Source organism: Somniosus microcephalus, chromosome 26, assembly GCF_052327205.1.
Source record: "Somniosus microcephalus isolate GS21.2 chromosome 26, FLI_Smic_1.0, whole genome shotgun sequence".
Lineage (NCBI taxonomy): Eukaryota > Metazoa > Chordata > Chondrichthyes > Squaliformes > Somniosidae > Somniosus > Somniosus microcephalus.
The window spans coordinates 2,793,918-2,816,784 of NC_141012.1; the positions used below are offsets into that span (position 1 = coordinate 2,793,918).

The window sequence follows — 22,867 nt, forward strand, 5'->3', positions numbered from 1 at the left end:
ACATTAGAACTTCCAGTAGGAGGGACAAGTGAAAAATTTAAACTTTGAATATTTGAAGGACCACAACAGAATCAATTACACAGTGTAAACAGCTGGACTAAAATAAAGAAATATAAACAACAACCGGACACCAATGGTACAGCAGTGCAGAGTGCTGGTGCTATTGATGTTGGGACACAATGGCCACTGTGCTGAGAGAGGAAAGCTGCAAAATGGTACCCAGGTACTGTGGAGGACAGGAGAGAATCAACAAGTTCTCTCTGCCCCAAGCCGTTAATGAACGTTGACTGTACCTTTTACAGAGTGGCACTGATAGAGGCCTAGGAGCAGGCTTCCTGTCGCCGTGGGAATAGTGCATGGAGACCAGAAAAATGGGAAGAGGGAGAAAGACACAAAATGATTTAATTAACTCTAACAACACTATATAATTAGCAGGAGCAAGACAAGCCCTAACTAGTCAGAACTCGGTCATGTCAATTACCCATCTTTAACACTTGGTCATAAAATGGTGACATTGCATTAAAACACTAAGTAAAGGAGGCGTTAGATATACGGAACTGACTGACATACTGATTTAGTAAACAGCTGCAAGGTAATGCTGACAATGCATGGAAATTCTACAGTCCGCGCTACAGAGTAACTGGGTTCACAACAACATTATTATAGGGGAACTCCACAACGATACTCTCACTGAGTTAGCGCAAAAGCTTCTCTGTTATTTAGCTCTTTGGTTACAGCACTTCGTGCTCTCTCATTTCTTCTTATGGTTGCCATGACATTTTTCATCTATAAATTACAGATAAAGAAAGCAATAAAAGAGCACCTAGTTCTCTCACAAAGCCAGCACTCTTCCCTATTCCTTGCCAGTTGAGGACACTACCATTACTTAAAAGAGAATGAGCCCTGGGTGAAGTACGGCAGAATTTAACAGGTACATTTTCTGGCTGAGGGTAGCAGTGAAAGAGTTGCCCTCAACAACCACAGACTGGGGAGGGGGGTGGGGGGAAATGAAGTAACATCAAGTGACGCTCTCCATTCTAAGAACTTTCCAAAGGTGAATGCCAAGTGAGAACAGCGTCACGCTCAGCTGGGTCAGCCCAACTGTCAAACAGCCCATCAACACACTCCATGCTGCTCACATATGGTGAACAGTAACAGCAAGAAGAGGAGGTACTGAAGGGGTGGAGGTGTACCCCAGCACGAGTCGTCAGGGCAGGTGTGTCAAGAGAAAACTGGAGGAAAGACTGAAGGGCCAAACCATAAGGGAAAAATGCATCAGTGTGAAGCTGCCTAAACAGTTTCCTATACTTCCAATTTCAAAAGGAGCAAAACTCTGGCTCAAATCCTGCAGGACAACCAATTATCTCCATAAGCAGCACGAATTTCTACCAGAAATAAATTCACTGTACAAATTAAGATGGGGATACTCTAGGAGTGCATTTATACTTTACAAAGCAAACAGAGTAAATCACTCCCATGTTCCCTGTGGGTCTGGAGAGCTGATTTACACTGGCTCTTCCAAACCTGATATACTGCAAAGCCATCTGCCATTCTAATGTTGCGGATGGACCCTACCATTCCGCACATTGAACCCGAACTGCACGACATGGAACATCTTGGGATCTGCATTTTTGATGACCCCTCACAAATTGCTGGGCATTTTAATTCCACTGCTCCAATGCAAACCAGTCATGAGATTGCTCGAGTGGATTCCTGCTTACGCACCAGCTTCAGCATTGCAGTGCAGTGGAAACTACTTTTTCTACAATTCTAAGTTGGGCTGCACCCAAAAATATCTTGAAATCTAGTTCAGTCATCTTTCTGGTGTACAGGTTGTGCCCTATTTTTTCTTTACCATTTACTGAAAATGCTGGAATTCACACTGGTATACAAATCCATATCCTGCATTTAGTGCAACCTAAAATGTAGATTTTACAGTGAACCAAATTTGGAAAAATCCCAAATATTTTGTAAATATTAAACTGACTTAGTAGAGGTGTTTTAAAAATTAATGAATCATACATTTATTTTTATGCACACAATCTGCACTAGTTCAGGAGGAAGTGGTGGGTGGTTCTTACACAATACCGCACATGGTTAAGTCAGTCACACTGTCAGCAACCCATAAATAGTTTGAATAATCACATGTGGAATGTGAAGTGTGTTAGTGATTGATCCTGGCTTTTATATTTATGGTACTGGAGTACTTTAGGGGCTTGACTAAGCAAGGTGTGAATAACCAGGACTATATTCAGCTTTTGTGAATATTACTGTTTGGAAAATTATCCATCAATAATTAGCAAATATAATGTTTGTCAACAGTGAGACCTGGGTAGAATCTAAACTCAACACCTGATTATGCACTGGAAGCATTAGTAGAGTTGCTTGCTGAGCAACCAAATAAAAAGCCCTAGTTCCATGCAACATATCTAAGCTTTGTTACAGGGGAGAACCTGAATTAAGGGAATGGGAGAAAACTACTTTAAAGGCTCGTCCACAAAACACTGGTGGGTGAATTAGTATTTGAGCAGATGCGTTAATAAGGAAGCCTTGCATTTAAATCGTGTCTTACTATATCCCTCAGAGTCGCTAAAATGAATTGTGAAATACAGTGACTTACACAGGGAAAAATGGCAGCCAAACTGCACACAGCAACATCCCACAGACAGAAATAAATGAATAACCATATAGGTCTATTTTTGGTACTGGTTGAGAAAGGAAAGTTGGAGAGGAGAACGCTCACTGCTCTGCTTCAAATATAGACTGGAATTCAGCCTAGATGCTGTAGTCAAGTTTGAACCACAAATCTACTGACTCAGAGGCTACCAACTGAGGCAAGCTGGCATTGTAATATCTTACCTCAGTATAATAAGGGGTCACGTTGTGAAAATGTATTTTCTTCAGAAGGGTATTCATCTGTACTTGTAATTGCTTGGCTTTGAAAAGCTGCTTGATTCTGTTAACTGCACAGTTGCTGTGTTTTTTTTTATAAAAGGAACTGAAGACCTTTCACTTTAATAACTTGCAACAGCTTAAAACAGTTTCCACTCAGGTAGGATTAGGGGAGCAAAAGGGCTCTTTATGCGCTCAGGAGTTATTTAATACTCCTCACATTCCAAAGGTGATCCTTCAGCAACATTGCTCAGCTCCTACACCTCATTGTTTTGCTTTCTTGCTTCCAGGAAGCAGATATTCAAATATTTGATAAAGGTTTCAAAGGTCGAAAACCATTCAACTTAGCTCTATTTTAAAAAACCTCAAGTGAAAGGTGTGCAAGTTGCTTTAAATAAAAATGTTGGCATAAATTGAGTCCAGTGCATGATTAAATTATTTTAACAGTGTTGATTAGCAATTACATTCTCATTTCCCCGGTTTTCCTGACTGAAGTTTGCTAATTGGCTTTAATTGGATTGGTTATCAAAAAGGAGCTTGCTACTCTGGAGAGGTTATGATACATCCACAGCGCTGCCTGCAGTCAGCCGTTACTCTTCCTCCTCACCAGAAGGCAGCGGTGAGCCGCTACACAAATAAGCAAACTCCAAGTCAGACTATGAGGAAACTAAAGAAAAATTCTAGTTTCAGAATCACAGGAGGGCTCATGTCCAATTTCGACTTCAAATCTAGAATTTGGAGTATTTTGAGGGAAGAAAATCTAGATACTGAAAGAAAGTCAAAGTGGTGTATCTGTAATTTATACACATGAAATGTTGAAATTTAAATTTTTCTTTTGAAAAATAATTCCCAATTTTCTCTCTTGGAAGACACCAACCCTTGTAGGGTTACAGCAGCCCTCCAGTACTCATGCAAGTGACAATCTTCATGTGAGCTGAGACGGTGTGCATCAGTAGGCTTTTCAAGCATGACTATTGGACCATTCCAATCCTGTTGTCACCCAATCTACATGCTATTTCCAGCAGGGGTCACTGGATAGCAATCAGGAGCAGGAACACTGGCTGATTTATCTCCTCCCTAACCCAAGGGGTGCCGAGGTCAATTGTAGCACCCCAACTACCACCCTGACCAGTAAACATAGAGCATCAAACCTGGAAACGTTGAATCTGTGTGGCTAAGTATTACAGAGAAGCATCTTTATCCACCAAACCATTAGGGGATATTTCATATTTTGATTTTTCATGGAGGTGTCACACATTATAATCTAATTACTGGAACTATTTTTGCTTTAAAAACTTGTTTGAAGACAAAATGTTCAAAGTATAAACCCACACCACACAATGGCAGCCAACTTAGCACATATATTGCCTGCAGCTGCACTGGAACTAACTTAAAAGGAATACAATGCATTACTAAATACTTCTTTTTACCTCTTGGTGATACAGAATACATGATAAAAACGTATTGGATACAACTTGTATCCCAATCATGCAGCATAAATCATATCTTATGAATGTTCATAATATGTCATCTTTTATAGGGTAGCCACTTTCCACTGAAAGACGTACATAACCCAGAGACTTACAACATCAAAACCTCACTATGATACCAGGACGACTACAAAATACAATATATCATTTATTTCAGATTTCCAACATTTGCAGTTTTTTGTTCTTTTTATGTCTACATTTGGAAGACTATACTATTGTACATCAGGATTCACTCCTCCCTATTGAGGGGGAAGGGTATGACATTCTATTTTTGTTACATGCCTTTCCTGGCTACACGCAGCATCATTACCAAGATGGAATGTCCCACTGCTCAGTTAAAAAAAGAGGTTGCATTTATATAGCAGCTTTCATGACCTCAGGACAAGCGCTTTACAGCCAATGAAGTACTTTTGAAGTGTAGTCGCTGTTGTAATGCAAGAAACGCAGCAGCCAATTTGAGCACAGCAAGCTCCCACAAACAGCAATGAGATAATGACCAGATCATCGGTTTGTGATGCTAAATGCTGAGGAATAAATATTGGCCATGACGCCAGAGAGACTCTCCTGCTCGGTGGGGTCTTGTGAAGATAGTTTAGCTTCTACAGCAAACTAATAGGATGAATCCCTAAACAAGAAAAAAAATCCCTCGTATCGAGAAGCAGACTTCCGCAATCATTTGAGGAAACCGATTTGCACAACAATGTGTAGAAACCACAGTATCATTTTAACTATGACTGAGATTTGCTAGCTGCATAATTACATTCAGCAACTTCCCTCTCAATATCACAAAATTTCACAAGGTGCAAGGAGGGCATTTAGAATTTTTAAAAGCACACAGTGTAAAGCAAAGAAAATCACAAACTAACTTAGATAAATACTTAATAAAATTGCCCCTTTTGTCACCCTTCCAGAGTACAAAGCAGCAAAAATGGTGTCATCCCAATTATCAAAGTCCGGACTAATGTAGCACACATGGAGCCAAATTAAACTATATATATATCAGTGCCACAACAGGGAACAAGTATAACAACTAGTCTATGTAGCCATACAGTCTCAAAAGCCAGTTTCTGCATTCTAATGAGATGGTCTGGTAGCAGTTTACAACAAGTCCTGTGTACTTATTAAGTCAATAAGATAATAATGTTTTGTTATCTCAGATTACCACAGGTCACTGTTGCTGAGCAAAAAATATAACTGTGCCTGGGTATGTGTGTTGCTGCTAAACCCTGCAAGAGTTCCTTCCCTGATCCAGATTTCTGGATTAACAGCAGCCAAATAGGACATTGAAGATGACTGATGCAGCACCAGTGTGTAATAAAATTACAAGTCCCAACTTCAGAAAGAGCATGATCCAGACAGTAGTGCACAAGTACTGGTTTTCCAACAGAATTACTGATTTTTTGGGGGTGGGGGAAAAAGAGGAAGAGATACCCTTAACTTTTCTTTCTTTCGTGCTTTTCATCATCCTTCACTTGTTTGAAGCACAATTGTCCAATCCATATAGCTTACAATTTGTGTCACTGGGCAGCACTGCAGCAAACTTTGACACCGAAATACGTTATGAGATTTTCCTATTCAATGTTCCTGGCACAATTCAGGAGCACACATCGGGAAACAGTGTATCCCAGGCCAGCATTTATCAGCTATCAATTTTGCTAACTCCACTACTCATGTAAAGCAGAAGATCTCTCATTATATTGTGGCAGTATCAGGTTCCCGCTGCTGTATGTTGTAGTTAGGTTTCTGCATACTGCCAGTTGGCACTACAAAATTACATTTCAATCTAGAAGCTCATTATAGCATCTCTATCTAATGGAAAATCAGTGCCAGTGTCTGGACCTTGCTCTTTCTGAAGTTGGGACTAGTAATTTAAGTGCACACTGGTCCTGGGTCAATAATCTTCAATCTGCCGTTAGCCCAACATTCCAAATTATAATCAAGTGTCAAAAACCAAATCCTCGATCTTTCAAAGAAAGGGTTTCTGCTGGTCTGGACTAAAAACATGCCCAAGATCCTGGACAAGAAGGATTTTCTCCTTCCAATATTAAAGTGCGAAGGGTACAACAAACAAGTAAGATTTCCAAACATTCCTACAATCATTATTCTTTGAAATTTGATTCCAATAATTTTATTTGATAAAATATTTTATTGATATAAGCTAGAAGCTGGTCTAGTAGTTCCCACCATTACAGACACTGCTACACAAACAATGGCAGCTCAGCAGTGAACCCTGGCCAGTTTCACTGACAGGATTTAAAAAAATGCACACTCAAAAGCCTGTAGTTACCTTAGCACTTGACAGCTTGTTCATCATAAACAATTCATCAGTACGGTCATCATCTTCATCCTCATAATTTGGAGATAACATCGTCTCCATTCCTAACCGGGCTTGACCTGGTCCATCTTTGGGGTCGAAGGGGTCTACGACAATTGGTTCAGTGCCTTTTATCTCACAGCGACAAAATGGGCAGCCTTGACCTTCAGATTCCTAAACAGAGCATATGGAATTTAGTCAGCTGTATCTCCTACAACCAAGTCCCTTTGCAAAGGCCCTGAGTGCAAAGGCACTGCAAAGGCAGTGCAGTGGAACTCGAGCATACTTCCACAACAGTGTTGTCAACAGGCCATATACAAAAACACCATAGGGCAAAACACAACCAAACCGATTTTAATGTTGTGCAATGCTCTTAATTCATGATATTGCTTCCATGAGTGACAGACTTGTAACCACTAGTACTTCACTAGTGTATGTTCTCTCCAGATACAACCCAAGTTTGTAAGGACATCTCTAATTTATGCATAATTTTACACACATGAAATCCTAGTGACAACACCAAATGGAATTATACAACTCTGGTTCTGGTAACAGTTCTTCTCCACATGCCACGTTCTTGATCTCAACCATTTTGTGTTGGAAAACATGCTATAATTAACTGTACAGAACTACATATAGTATCACATTGTTTTTTAAACATTCGATGAATAGAAAATATTTGTTTTCTTTTGGAGGTTTATTTCTGCAGTCCTTGATGTATTTGAAGTTACGACTCTGGTCAGTTTATTGGACTGAACCATTCTGAATGTCATTCATTATCCACAGGTCAAGAATTAAAGAAAACCGCATGACAACAAAAGAATGAAATATCCTTACTTAATGGTTCAGTAATTACTAACTCTACTGATAGTTTAGCAGATTCTTTGTAGTGTAATTTTCATCAATTATTTTTTAACTGACTAGTTTCTTGTGTAATACCCACTGGAAATGTTATGTACGCTAAGTATGGTCATCAATCTTTAACTTAGACACTGTATTATCATTGTTATAAATCCTGGGGTAAAGTTGCCCATGTGAAGGTACAGCAAGAACTTTTAAGGACACTGTGGTAAACCACTGTTTGTATTCCACTGTGTACATGCCTCGGCTGACTCCTCCCACAAGTCCTAGTATAAAGGTGACTGCTCCCCAGCCCTTTGTATTTCTGGACCGGTCGACCACTCGAGGCAGACCTTCATTCTTTTGTTAATAAAAGCCTTTAGTTACTCTCTTAACTCTCAGTCTTTTATGAGTAATTGATAGCGCATCAGACACAATGGCCTAGAAATTCATTGTAGCCACTTTTGGGGCGGTACAGTCGGGCGGCCGCTAAAGTTTGCGCCCGCCGCCAAATCGAGGCCACTTCTCCGATATTCATTAGCTTCGCCCTAAGAGTTTGCTCGAGCGCTAAAACTGGCGCTGGACGCCTCTCTTTAGGCGCTAAGCCGGAGGTGCTGAGCGAGAGCGCCGAGGCCGGGCGCAGCGCAGGTGCGGCCATCTCGTGATTGACAGCAGACACCCTGGCGCCGGCCAGCTCTTAAGGGGGAAGGGTCGACTTGGTCTGCTGCCACGCCCTGGATAGTGGAGCCCTCCAGCTAGGCCTGAACACTGCTGCTGGACCCAAATAGCGCCTGAAGCCATGCAGAAGGCCCGTGAACGAGCGCAGCGCTTCTCAGAGCGTGATCTGAGTGTGCTGGTTGATGGTGTGGAGAAGAGGCGCCATATTTTGTACCCGGACAATGGCAGGAAGGCGCCGGTCCGCGCCTACCGGAGAGCCTGAAGGCATGTCGCCAGCAAGGTGTCAGCCAACAGCGAGGTCCCCAGGACCGGTGTCCAATGCCGCAAAAAGTTTAATGACCTCACGCGGATTGTCTGGGTGAGTACCCTTTCCAGTGACGACCTCATCCTTGCATGTGCACCTCACATTATGGGCAAAGGGACCTGAAAGCCCTAATGGCCAGCCCTCATCCAGCAGCTATGGGACAGGCATGAACATCAATTGCACATTCTGCACTTAACACACTGGCCAGGCTATTCCACCATGGGAGGCAGTGCACACAAGATCAGGGCGACACACTGGCCAGGCTATTCCACAATGGGAGGCAGTGCACACAAGATCAGGGCTACACACTGTACTTAGAGGCCGTCCTTTCTCTTGCAGGCCAAGCTGGCCAATAATAGGAAGAGCCGGACTGCGACCGGGGGAGGCCGACCCCAGATCCAGCCGCTCACCGAGCTGCAACATCGCGTGGAGCGCATCATGGGTGGCCGGGTGATTGGCCCCGTTGCATGTGGAGATGCCGACCCTGTTCTGGGCACCAATGGTAAGGACATCAACGTTTGGACCTCTCTCGTCCCACTTGCGCATCAGATCTACATCCTTTGCCACTGTCCGACCAATGCGCTGAATGCCACCACTCATGCATCCCTCGCTGACGCCCTCTCCTCACTCTAAAGCTACTCTTGTGCCTTCCTGCTTTCAGATGGTGAGGAGGAGGTCCCTGAAGTTGCCAGTGACAGCCCCTCAGAAGAGGAGGAGGAGGAGGAGGAGCAAGAGGAAGGCGGCCCATCAGAAGAACCCTCAGCCGTGGCAACCCATGCGAATGTAGGGGGACACGTCTTCCCTGGAGGGGAGCGTGGCGGAAGTGTCGGAGGGGAGGGGAGCTCATGGGACCTGCGGCCTGCAGAAACGCGGGAGGGGGGTGCCAGCCCGGCGGCCTTCTCCCCAGAGGGGGGAAGGGTCAGAGGGGAGTCCAATTGCTGGGCCCAGCGGCGTCCAGCAACGCAGGAAGGGTCGGCCAGCTCGGCGGCCTTCTCCCCAGAGGGAGAGTCCGGCCTCCAGTCCGGAGATGGTCTTCGCCGAGGAGATGGAACGCCTCGAGGACTTGTCCGCGGACTCGGAGCGCCGGCACACGGAGCTCATGGGGGTAGTGGCACGGTTGCCTGAGGCCATCGAGTCCCTCTCTCGGAGTGTCACCGACGTCGGGGCCTCACAGGCCATCAGTTTGGCGGAATTCGGGGCAGAGCAGGCAGCGAGTCGGGCGGCATTCGGGGCAGCTCAGGCAGCGAGTGGGCAGCTGATCAGTGGTGCCGTGCAGTCACTGGGTGCTCTGATGAGGTCACTGAACAGGTCAACACGGGCACTCACTGCTGCCACACTCGCTGTGTTAGCCAGGCATCGCCAGGGCACCCGGCGCGCTGCAGCAGCACAGCGGTCGGTCTGTTCCTCGGCAGATTGGTGCGCATGCTGCAGTGCTGGCCCGGGCGAGTGCCAGTGTCTCAGGCGACCAGCGAGCACCTGCCATCCGCCAGCTTGCCCCCATTCCTCCAGCCGCCACTGCCACTCCCCCAGTGGAGCTGCCAGGAGCTGCTGCAGCGACTGATGCTGGCCAGCCACAGCTGCAGCATTCAACAGCCGCCCGCTCGACGGCCAGACCTCGACTAGGCCGACCCCCAAGGGCATCTGCCGTCACGACATGTGCCCCTCTGGAGCCTGCCCCAGCCTTGCAGCAGCCAATGGCCTTACTTTGAGGAGGAGCAGCAGGGCGGGCAGGGGCCACACAAAGATGGCCAAGGCATCGCCCTAGCGGGCCAAAAAGTCGAATGTGTGGCCAGTTGTGTTTGTTTTTTGAGGCCGAGAATTGGATGTTTGTTTTTTACGAAGGCCGAGGATGATGGCCATTTTAGTTGCACTGTTTTGTTAATCCTCTCCAGGTTGTGGGAGCGAGTAATGTGTTTGAGTGTTTTTTGGGGGTTTCGCCTGTTTTTGGTTTTCATGTGGGAAGGGCCCTGAGTTTGTACAATAAAGCATTTTATTTATTAACATTGTCCATGTTTGATCTTTGAAGTGTTTGTTGCCTTAACCAGCTGAGGGCTTGCGGAGCGGCTGCAATCATGTTCTTTCATTGGCACAAGCCATTCCCTGACAGGGGGCCTAGAAGTGACGTTCAATAAGCCGCCGACGGGCGGCCCTTGGACCTTCTGCCTCCCTCCTGGGCTGGTACTCCTCGTCCTCCTCATGCTCCTCCTCCTGAGGTGGGGGTCCAACGTGAGGTGGCAGTGCCCGAGTCCTGCGGATAGCCAGGTTGTGCAGCATGCAGCAAACGACGACGAATTGGGAGACTCGCTCCTGCGAATACTGGAGGGCTCCCCCGGAGCGATCGAGACAGCGGAACCGTTGCTTGAGGACGCCGACTGTTTGTTCTATGATGTTCCTAGTCGCTTGATGGCTCTCGTTGTATGCCTCTTCAGCAGGGGTCGTGGGCGCGCGGAGCGGGGTCATGAGCCAGGTACACAAAGGATAGCCTTTGTCCCCGATAAGCCATCCTCTTGGGGAGGCTGTGCCTGGAACATGTCAGCCACAGTTGTCTGTCGCAGGATAAAGGCATCGTGGCTGCTGCCTGGAAAGCGGGCATTGACAGCTAGGATGCGCTGACTGTGGTCACACACCAGCTGTATGTTGAGGGAATGGTAGCCCTTCCGGTTGCGGTAATCCTCGGCATGCTCCAGAGGTGCCCGCAAAGCCACATGCGTGCAGTCAATGGCGCCCTGCACCATGGGGAAGCCCGCTATTCTTGCAAATCCCACTGCACGCTGCTGCTGCTTGTCCAGGGTCATGGGGAAGGAGATGAATTGATGTCTCCTTCTGAAAAGGGCTTCGGTCACCTGGCGGATGCAGCAATGCACGGCAAACTGGGAGATGTTAGCGATGTCCCCAGCAGCGGATTGGAAGGAGCCGGTGGCATATAAGTTGAGAGCCACCATCACCTTCACTGCCACCGACAGAGACGTCCTGCGCATCAGCTGTGGCTGCAGATCTCTCTGAAGCAGCTGGCAGATGTCTGCAACCACCTCCCTTCTGAATCGCAGCCTCCTTACACACATCGCGGCAGACATGGTCAGATAGGAGGACTGCTGGCGGTATACCCTGGGTGGGTAAGGCCTCAGTTGGCGACGCCTGTTGCCCCCTCTGCGTCTAGCCAGGGCTGCCACTCTCTCACGGCGTCTGTAAGCCCTTCTGGCATAAGGCTGAAAGTCAGCGTTGGCACCCAATGCAGCCCCCATTATATGCTGGCAAACACTGAGCTCTCAATGAAGGCAAAGATAATTGCTAAGCTCTGGCCTGAGCCAAAAATACCTGTCCTAGTGTTGGTCCAAACCAGTAAGCTCTCCTCCTTGGTCTCTCTCCAAAAAACCGTTGCACAAGAGTGAATGCTGCAAAATGGCTGGCCTTTATAGTGCAGGGTAAGTGCCCTTTAATTAGCGCTCCCCGCGGCCCGCCTCGGCTGTGTACCGTTCCACTTCACAGTCGTTAGGGCCGCCCGGCGCACAATGGCCCGGCGCGAGTGAAGTTCCGGTTCGGGCGCACAAAGGGCGTTGCACTAGTAAATGACGTCATGATCTGCGCGCGCAGCAGGGCGCGCGCTAAGACTTTGCGCCGGCGCTAAATGTGTACTGAAGGTGGGGCGAGGCGCAGATCGCGCTGCGCCCGGGCGCTAAGCGCCTAGCGCTCAAGAGCTACTCCTCCTAAGGCGCTAACGGCTGGCGCACCCAACTAAATTTCTAGGCCAATGTGACCAAGAGCAGACTTTCCATAATTCTGCACCAGTATCAACTGTTGCAGACAGTGAGGCTGTGCAGTCTCCAGGCAGAAACCCCAGGAGGAAGGGGTGGAGTCGGGTTTTTCGAGCGGGAAACGCGAGCGACTGGAAGAAGAGGGCAGGAGCTCTGAAAAGAGGGCTCAGGAGGCAAATGGCTGCCGCATCCCGTCCCGGGCTTCCAAACTCGGCCGCCGCCCTTCGTATTAGTAGCTCTGCATCCAGAACTCAAAGTGGGATTCAGTGATCGTGAAGAGAATTCAACGAAGGGGTTCGGAGTCGTAAGTCTTACAGACATTATACATACCATGAGCTCCAACTTAAGCGCGCCAACGAAAGAGTGCACTCGAATTTGGACACAGGGACAGATTCTCCTTTGAATCCATATAAATGGAGAATGTATGTTTATTATGTCTAGATTCATTCTAATGTATGCAAATGTCTAATTTAGGTCATTGACCCGTAATCTTCTTATACTGTCTGACGTTAAAACTATAAAGTAAGATAATTAGAATTAAGCCATTGTAGTAGTGATCTCCTTACTGGACTATAGAATACTGTCTACAACAGAGACCACATCTCACATATATCTAGAGAACCGTGAAGGGGTTACATTTGCATTACCTCACTATACTGACAGGAAGAAATGCAGTTAAGTACTGTAGAAGAATGTATCTTTTTAATTGAAACACTACTGTACTTTCATAATTCTTTATGAAGTGATTTCCTGATTATTTATAAATTGTGATTCAGATAAATAATCAGAAAATCACTTCCTAAAGAATTAGGAAAGTAGTGTTTCAATTAAAACGATACATTCTTCTCCAGTACTTAAATGCATTTTTTCCTGTCAATATAGTGAGGTAATGTAAGAAATTAGTCAGTTAAAAAATAATTGATGATAATTGATAAAAACTACACTGAAAAGAATCTGCTAAACTATCAGTAGTTAGTAATTACTGAAACACTAAGTGAGGATATTTCATTCTTAATTTATAATGATATCAAGTAAGCAGAGACAGACTATGACAGGTTTACAGTACCCATTCTATCCATATTCAGCATTATTGTGACCTGCTTACACACAGCAGGAAGTGAAAGTGACAACAAAACATCTTCAATGAGAAATTGCATAAACACATGTATAAATTACTGATGAAAATGACCTTTCCAGTTCATTGTCTCCTACCTGCCAGGCTGTAAGACAGGAAGTACACATTAGGTGACCACAGGGTTCAATTTTCACATCCTTGTCATTTTCTGCACAGATCTTGCAGAGCTGGAAGGTGGAGCCCATCTCACAGTACAGTTCATATTGTTCCTTGCAGAGGAGAAACCAAGAAATGAGAATTATATCTTGGTGTTGGTGAAATTCAATACTGCAACAGTTTAATTCGTTACTTTTCCCTTTTCTCCTCTCAAGACAGTGCCACCCGATTTTGATGCCGTTCCACAGGTGCCAACCATCCTCTGGTATCTCGTGCCCAAGTGGAGATTCTTAATGTGCGAGCCTGAAAAGTGAGTGTGGACAACGAGGGGGAGGGTGAATCGCGTCAATGCCCCATTACCACACACAATTTCCAGGGGTCAGTGAACAGAGATTAGATATGGGAACCCTGGCTCATTTCCCCCCCTTCCTAGCCCGAGGCATTGAGCCCAATGATAATGGAGACTACAGACTGAATCTGGATCTGAATATTCAGTTATTCAGCACGGTGGCATAGTGGTTAGCACTGTTGCCTCACAGCGCCAGGGACCCGGGTTCAAATCTGGCCTCGGGCGACTGTCTGTGTGGAGTTTGCACATTCTCCCTGTGTCTGCGTGGGTTTCCTCCGGGTGCTCCGGTTTCCTCCCACAGTCCAAAGATGTGCAGGTTAGGTTGATTTGGCTATGATAAATTGACCCTTAGTGTTAGGGGATTAAATACGTGGGGTTACGGGGATAGGGTGGGATATGTGTCGGTGCAGGCTCGATGGGCCGAAATGGCCTCTATCTGCACTGTGGGGATTCTGTGATTCTGTGTGATATACGCTTTCCTTACCAACTAAGCCGTTGAGCTAGCTCAAAAGTTCAATCACATCACATATCTCCATCAATTACCTTTCCACAAGTACGATGTGTTGTGAATATAATATTTTAATAAAAACATTTAATTCCCCTCTTTTTTTATTGGGATAGAGATGTGAAACAGAAGCACCTCAAAATTGAGCACAAATACAAATAGGAAAGGTGCAGATGGAACTGCGTTTCACCCAGGAAATGAGCCTTTAGTTGAAAGAGTCGATGCTCTTCGTGTCTCAGATGTGGGTGCTGGACTCTCACTTCCAGAAAGATGGGTTGGTGAGGACCATTTTCCCCATTTAATCCACACTCACTGCAATCTCTACTCAAACTAAAACTGTAACCTGCATTTTAAATATTGGATATGTGGGAGTAATCATAAACGATTACAAGATAGTAACCTAATTAAGGGATTCATCCAAGTTGTTTATAACCACCTAAACCTCAAGATTAGGTCACAATTTGGATTCACCAATTTTAAATAATTTGAGCATGTTGCAGCCACATTTTAGAGAGGCAACATACAATTACAGTATTTCAGAGTGGGTGGAAGCAGGTAGTGGTGTCCCACAGGGTTCAGTTCTGGTGCCACTTCTGTTCACCGTGTACATCAATGATTAGGATATAGGAGGAGTGGTGTTGAAATTTGCAGATGATATCAAAATAGGAGGTATAATTAATGCTTTAGAAGACCAAGGAAGCTGCAAAGGGATATTGATAAGATTGGGAAATGGACGAAAAAGTGACAGTAAGTGTGCGTTTGGTTCAAAAAACACAGCAGTAATTATACACTGAATGAAAGTAGGCTAAGTGCTATGGAAGAGCAGAGGGCTTTTGGGGTACAGGTTCACTGGACAGAGAAGGCAGCAAAGTTGTAAAAAAAAAGTGCTAATGGAATTCTAGGTTTAATCACAACAGGTATAGAATATACAAGCTGAAGTAATGATGAGTTTATATAAAACCTAAAAGACCTCAGTTAGAGTAGTGTATGCAGTGTTGGACTCCACACTATAGGAAAGATAGAGGCTTAAAAGAGGGTACAATGCAGATTCACGATGATGCTGCCTGCTATGAGGAAATACAAAGAAGAAAAAAGACTTGAAAAATTTGCTCTTTTTCATTAAAAAATGTAGGTTACAGGGCAATATAATAGCAGTGTCTAAAATTATAAAAGGATGTCAGTCAGTAAAAAAGCAAGACTAATTTGAGAAGCAAATGGGCTTGAAATAGTGAGTGAGCACAAGATAGTTAATATTGTGAATGATATAAACAAGGGAAGACATGAGCAACATGCCCGCCTCAAGCAGAGTTAACCAAAGCAGCTGCCAGTCAGTCAACTCGGCAAACAGAAGTGGGGTCACATGCTCAGGATGCTAAACTACGTTTTGAGCACTGAAATGGTAGCCAACTAGAAAAATGAAGTGCGGAAGGCCAAGAATACCCTGGCAAAGCACTGCAGAGGACCTTTGGAAATGGATATCAGCTGCAATCATATGCAGCAGCTAGCCAAAACAGGTGAAAACTTGCTGACTATGTACCTAGGGCACGACAGATTCCACAGACAGTATTGTAAAAGCTTTCCAACTCAACGAGCTTGCAGATGAACTAAAGATTGGGTAACATGATGCGGCAAGAATCAATGTAACTTTGTTAAAAGCAGCACTGAGCTCCCCAGAGAGCAGAAGCAGACAGCTCACATACCCTACCTGTGTCACTTTGATATGGTCATGTGGTGTTGGCTCACACAAACCAGTCAGATCTGGATTCTGACTGCGTCCATCAGGAAACAGGTAACTACGAAAAGGTAAAACCAAGCAGAAGGTCAAACATTTGCTCTCAGTACCGCACACGCAGTATTACTTCACATGACATTTGTGTTAGTCACTTTGAATCACTAACATGGTTTCCCCCATCCTTGAGAATCTCCACTGCACCTTCTCCATTCTGGTTACATCCTTCCTTTAATGGGGCATGCAAAACTGGAAGGTTGGATGAGCAGAATTGGTGTTGAAATTTCATTTTAACTTTATTTTTTAAATATTTATTTTAGCCACATAAAGCTATCACCTGGAGGGCACTGCACTATAGATCAGAGCAAGATAGACTGGCATTGCACAAATCAATGGTGAGGCAAATTCAAAGCTATGGTCACCTTTTAAAAAAAAAAGGATATTGATACATCAGAAAGGGTTCAGAGAAGAGTGACTAGGATAGTTCCAGGCTTTAGAAGACTAATTTATGAAAGGCGGCACAAGCGACAACTTACTTTCTCTGGAGAGGAGGTGACTGAAGGGCGACAATGTGCACAGATGAGGTGGAATTAAACAATTTACAAGTCTTTAGCAAGGTTAAAAGTTAGGAAAAAAACTCCCCCCTCTCCACAGAATAGTTGAAATGTGGCACAAAGAATGGAATTGATGTGGGGTCAATGGGCACCTTTAAAAACAAACTAGATTTATAAGAACGTAAGAAATAGGAGCAGGAGTTGGCCATTTGGCCCTTCGAGCCTGCTCCGCCATTCAACAAGATCATGGCAGACCTTCTACTTCAACTCCACCTTCCCGCACTATCCCCATATCCCTTAATTCCCTTCGTTCCCAAAAATGTATCGCTCTCGGTCTTGAATATATTCAACGACTGAGCATCCACAGCTCTCTGGGGTAGAGAATTCCAAAGATTCACAACCCGTTGAACGAAGAAATTTCTCCTCAGTTCTAAATGGCCGACCCCTTATTCTGTGACTGTGACCCCGTGTTCTAGATTCCGCAGCCAGGGGAAACATTTTCCCAGCATTAACCCTGTCAAGCCCCTTAAGAATGTTCTATGTTTCAATTAGATCACCTCTCATTCTTCTAAACTCTAAGGAATATAGGCCTAGTCTACTCAATCTCTCCTCATAAGGCAATCCCCTCATCCCAGGAACCAGTCTAGTGAACCTTCGCTGCACTCCCTCTAAGGCAAGTATGTCTTTCCTTAGGTAAGGAGACCAGAACTGTACACAGTACTTACTCCAGGTGTGGCCTCACCAATGCCCTGTATAATTGTAGTAAGACTTCTTCACTCCTGTACTCTACTCCCTTTGTAACAAAAGCTAACATACCATTTGCTTTCCTAATTGCTTGCTGTACCTGCATGTTAACTTTCTGTGATTCATATACAAGGACACACAGATCCCTCAGTGCAAACATTTCCCAGTCTCTCACCATTCAAAAAATATTCTGCTTTTTTGTTTTTCGTACCAAAGTGGATAACTTCACACTTCCCCACATTGTATTCCATTTTCCATGTTCTTGTGGAGAAGTGAGATTGAGAGGCTGTTCACACTACTACTATCATCAAATCCGCCGCCCCCCCCCCCCCCAGGTGATCAGGGAAGGAAATTAGTGTCCCTTAAAATAGGGGCTCAACAGGTGATGTGGGAGGAAAGATCGAATAAACATACATTGACTCTGGATGGAGCGGGGCTGACGGGCCAAATATCCTTTTATTACTCTGGGTTTTCTCGTGTGTATACAGGAACAGGATCAGACACAGGTGTGAGCAACCCCCACCCCAGTTCAAAAGCCTACTGACATTCATTGATTGACAAGGCTTACATGTGAACGATGGCCTCTCGGACATCATAAGAGAGATCTTTCAAGCCTCAAAATTAGGCTTAAATTCATTATTGGCATAGTCATGAGTTCAAATAATGGGAGCAGCATGAGCGAGAAGTCAAACCGTGGCAGACTCTGGAGTAATAGAAGGAAAACACTCCAATCTAGCAACATTGAATTATGAATGCCTTCAGTGTTTCAATCCTTTGAACAGCAATTGCAACAACAGATTGCTAGATTTTGGACTTGCTTTTTGAAAGGGTCACATAACTTTACTGAGATTTCAGGTTGGTCAAACAGTTGAATCTTACAGGCCACACTTTATAGCATAAGTTTTCAAGGTAGGATCGGTGATCCCCATGAGGCCTATTAGAGGATCCCCAGTATCTACGAGCTTAGATTTCTGTCCATCTGGGGTCAGACATACCACTCTCCACAAAAGTCTGTCTCAAGTATTCTCTATTCTGCAGTTTTTTGTGCTTGTTAACTTATTAGCACATTACTTCTGTTGCTATATACTAAAACATTTTTTGTAACAATAGCAGGGTTTTCCATTGGATAGCTGATTATCTTTCGGACTTAGGATGAGGAGAAGGGGAAGAGATGGGGTCCCCTGAATTATATCAGTATTTCGTAGGGGATGCTCCACACAGAAAAGTTTGAAAACCACTACTTTGAGGTGTGAAGATATTACACAACATCCCAGTTTGCGCGTAATTGCAATTGAAGTCAATACCATCCGTAAATTCAACTACTGTATATGGAAGGGGGGAGAAATCATTCGAAGTGCTGGACTGCACAGAACATTCAAGTAGAAGACTAAAAAAAAGTGAAACATACAGGTGACATTTCTTCTTGCAAGGTCAGGAATCTAGACTTCACATGCTAACAATTGTTCATGTATCATATTTGCTTAAGTTGTGCCCTTTGAATACTAGCCCACTGCAATATTACAGGGCTCATTGTGGTCACAAACTAATCCAGGATTTCAACTCTTGCAGGAGAAAAAGTAAACCAAGAATCTACAAATCTCACGGGATGTAAAATCTAAAGATCATCAGTATTCATCACTGGTGCTTCCAATTGCCTCAATTTTTCAACTTCAATGGGTTTTAAAACATTTTTAGTATGTGCAAACCATGAAAAAGATAGATGCAGCATCTTTGAAGCGCATACCCCTACCCAAGTAATTAGTCGTAATATTCAAATCTCATTAACTGTACACAAGTCATTAAATAAAGTTGGCTGTATTCTATTGCTCTTCTCAATATTATCAAAATGAATTATTAGTTGAACATGAAAGCAGTAATTTACATGTGAATTGAGATATCTGAAGTGATTTTACATTTTAAAGGTGATTTTTAAGCACAATTTAAAGTGAAGCCAACAGTCTTGTTTAGATGAGAGAATTATTTTCGTAACTTTATAGCATTAAGGAAAGTTTGTGAACCTACAATCCTTCACGGAATCCATCGATGAGAGCCTGGAAGAGGGGCTTGTTGTGAGGGATTGTTTGGAGAATGTTGCCATCTGCAGTGACATAGCCAATTGCCCATTGGCCAAGCCTGGTGCAGCTCAGCCGGAATATGTAGCTGAAAGAAAAAAATGCAGAGTGGAAGTCACATTAGATGAATCACTGTCCAAACAGATGGTTTCATAAGTCAGGTTGAGAAGTACATCTATCTCCATCATGTAACAGTAGACTTTTGAACATTTTCATGGCAGGGAAGTGCTTTAGGATAAGGAAAGGATCGGGCTCAGCTATGATGTCTAAGATCAGAACGGATCATTGCAGTTCACTGACCGGTCCTAAAGTGTGAAACATACCAGTCACGACTGTCTCATATCATTACAATTTTGGGACAGTAAGTGCTGGCCTGTGGTGACTTTAACACGAACAGGTCATTCAAGTGTGTGGTTCCCCAACCTCATTAATACATTCTATCAACATCTTCAAAAGCCTTTTGATGAAACGATTCATGGTGAAAACAAACATTTTAGCTTGGCAAAGTGTGTGAAGCGGTTCCTACAATATCAACTCATTCTCTACACATCTCTATTGCAAAACCAGTCACTGCAATAAAGCAACATAAGTGTAACACCAACACTATAGCCATTCCAAGACCAGAACAACACCATCTGGTACTTTTGTTGGTGAATGAAACAAAACCAACATTGAATTTATGATTCACCATTAATTTAATGTTGCTATTGTTTCAGTCACCAAACAAAAGTAGCAGTTGGGCTGCTCTGGGATGGTGTTATTTTACTGCAATGACTGGCTTCACAATGAAGATTTGTAGCAAGCAAGATCCAATCACCCCATTTACTGCCACAAAATCAGCTCGTGGTTGGTGCTCAACTCTGATGTGAAGGCCTCTCTGAAGTTTAGTTTGATTTATATGGATCACAATAGTGTCAATTTTCCACGCTGCAGAGTTTAATCATTGGTGCAGATTTTCTGCTTCTGCCCCTTGCTGTTTGGGCCATCTTTCTGACCTCCGTAACCACTTGCGGGATTTTTCCACCAGAAGTAATGGTGGCATTGAACATGTCCGCCATAATCAGGCTGGCATATGCAAATAATAGAATACATCATCCGACTTATTTCCCATCAGTAATGCCACTGGAATCCTGGCAACCAGTGTTGCTTAGGCATTACAGAGAGGCTTTAAAATCTAAATGGCAACTTGCCTTGTACAATCGATTGTTGAGTGATCCACTGAATGAAGTAAGGCACACTGGCTGCAGTAGGAACCACAGTGCACGAGAGATAGGTTTAACCCTGGAAGATCCTCAGGAATCAGAGCAAAGGGTGCCAAGATTTCAACACCACCGATCTAATGGCATTCCTATCAGATCAAAAAATTTAGACCTGTGTAACACATAAATCACCTTGAATACTCCATACTCTGGCAGGATTCACATAATGATGATTCTCTATGTGAATCCACATCAGAACTTGGGCTGTATTTATACTGCAACCGTTGAGTCAAATGATTTCATTTAACACAGATCCTAAACTTGCAGTATAAATCTGGAATCTGGGCAAACTCTGGATTTACACTCCAACTTCTTACCGCAAATGTGGAGTGCAACCGCTCTGCACCAACATTACAATTGTAGTGTGACTGCACGCTCCGTGCAAATGGTATAAACATGGGGCTCTTCTGGCATTTCTGAGTGCTTTCAACTAACACAATATCCAAGATGAGAAATTCACCATGCCAGGAATATTAAATAGGATCCTGCCACCCATCTCGCCACACCTACTAATGCCACCTGCCACACAAATACAGATTTAAAGGAATATTCTTCTCACTATTTAGAAGACCTCGAATTTGGTTACAGGAAGCATAAATTATCTAAAGGAAAACTGAGCGTTGCTAATGAAATCATAGCAGATATCCTGCCTCTTTCCTGCTGTGGAGGTCACTCTTCCTCTTGTTCCCGCTCTCTCCCACCCTCCCCACAACATGGTACTGCAGCTCCTAATTTCCTTACCTCCCAGGTTTGTGGATGAATTTCTGGAGTCTTGCTTTTACCTCATCATAGGTTAAGAAGGCCATGTATCCTGGGTGAGTGACAGCTAATGAGTTCCAGTTCCTGAGCAGTGACGACCATGGCTATGGAACAGAAACACACGGTAAGATAAGTACAGCCTATTTGTTACAATTGATAACTACTCTCTCTTCTACATCATCACCGGCCACAAAATATAACTTTTCATATCCACAAGATGCATGCTGGCTGAAGAAATCAACCAGACTGCACACATTGTGAAGCAATGTTCATGCCCTACATACTGATCAATGGCAGCATTGACAAACCTCAACCACAGTGGACAAGCGAATCACACCCTGGGATTCAATCCCACAACCATCTAATTCTGATACATATGATGATCTTAATTAAATACTTTAAAGATAAATAGTTTGCAAGAATAAAAACAAAATTGATGGGGAGGAGTAAAATTGGAGAGCCACTTAATTTTTAAGGCACTACTGACATTATAGGAACCAACTTTTTTAATGTTCTAGAAGATTTTTAGGATACAAATTTTACCTCACAAATGGCACCAATTATAACTCTCACTCATCAGGTCAGCCCATTCGTGTGATCTGACCCTTACCCACAGTCTACATTTTGTATCCTCCATTTCCCACGCATTCTGCTCTTAAAGATTGACAAATTAATGCCAAGCTGAGAGGATTCTGCTGTGGACTTTCACCCACTGAGCAACCAAGTTGAGATTGTCAAAACTAATTTCATGCAGAATCTTTCCTGCCAGCTGAGACAGGGAAAGCTTTCATTCCTAATGTTATCAACATTTGTGGTTTCATTAACTATTTATTAATTTTGCATTATTGTTTCAATATGCACAATTTATAGGATGGAAAAAGAGAGAAAACTCCCTCATACTCTTGCTTTTAACTGTCCAAGATTTGCACATTAAGCAATAATGGAGGCTGGTTTCAAACTCATGTTCTAGTGGTGAAAGTCAATGTTCTAACTAGCCTCACACTACCTAACCACTTCCATACTTTTGTTTGATGGTCTGTAAATAAGGTACAATGTTTAATTTCTAAATATGGACCAGTGACATTGCTTCGACAAAATCTGTTACATCTCTAACTTGTTCCAGTTCTGACGAAGGGTCACAGACCTGAAACATTAACTGTTTTTCTCTCTCTGCTGAGTGTTTCCTGCATTTTCTGTTGTTATTTCAGATTTCCAGCATCTGCAGTATTTAGCTATTGGAATATTGTTTCGGCAGTTTTGCTTCAGACTTGAAGCTGGGCCCACCTATCCACTGCAATAGCCAGTTATGTTGTAAAGCAGTGGCAGTTAAAGGCTTCTAACTAGTTATGTTACAAGCTGCACAAGTCCTTCCTTTTTCTATTGAAATATCTGGGT

The 22,867-nt window shown here is 43.9% G+C and overlaps 1 protein-coding gene across 2 annotated transcripts in view; it reads right to left on the minus strand.

Moving 5' to 3' along the window:
• The window catches only part of cbl (Cbl proto-oncogene), a 170,815-nt gene that overhangs the window by 18,356 nt on the left and 129,592 nt on the right, over positions 1-22,867 (minus strand). For both annotated transcript variants that reach the window (XM_085967669.1, XM_085967670.1), the window contains exons 5-9: positions 21,455-21,576; positions 19,405-19,542; positions 16,061-16,148; positions 13,483-13,614; positions 6,670-6,870 (exon numbers count right to left, since the gene is read on the minus strand). In XM_085967669.1, coding sequence (XP_085823795.1) covers positions 6,670-6,870; positions 13,483-13,614; positions 16,061-16,148; positions 19,405-19,542; positions 21,455-21,576 — 681 coding nt within the window. The remainder of the gene's footprint in view (positions 1-6,669; positions 6,871-13,482; positions 13,615-16,060; positions 16,149-19,404; positions 19,543-21,454; positions 21,577-22,867) is intronic.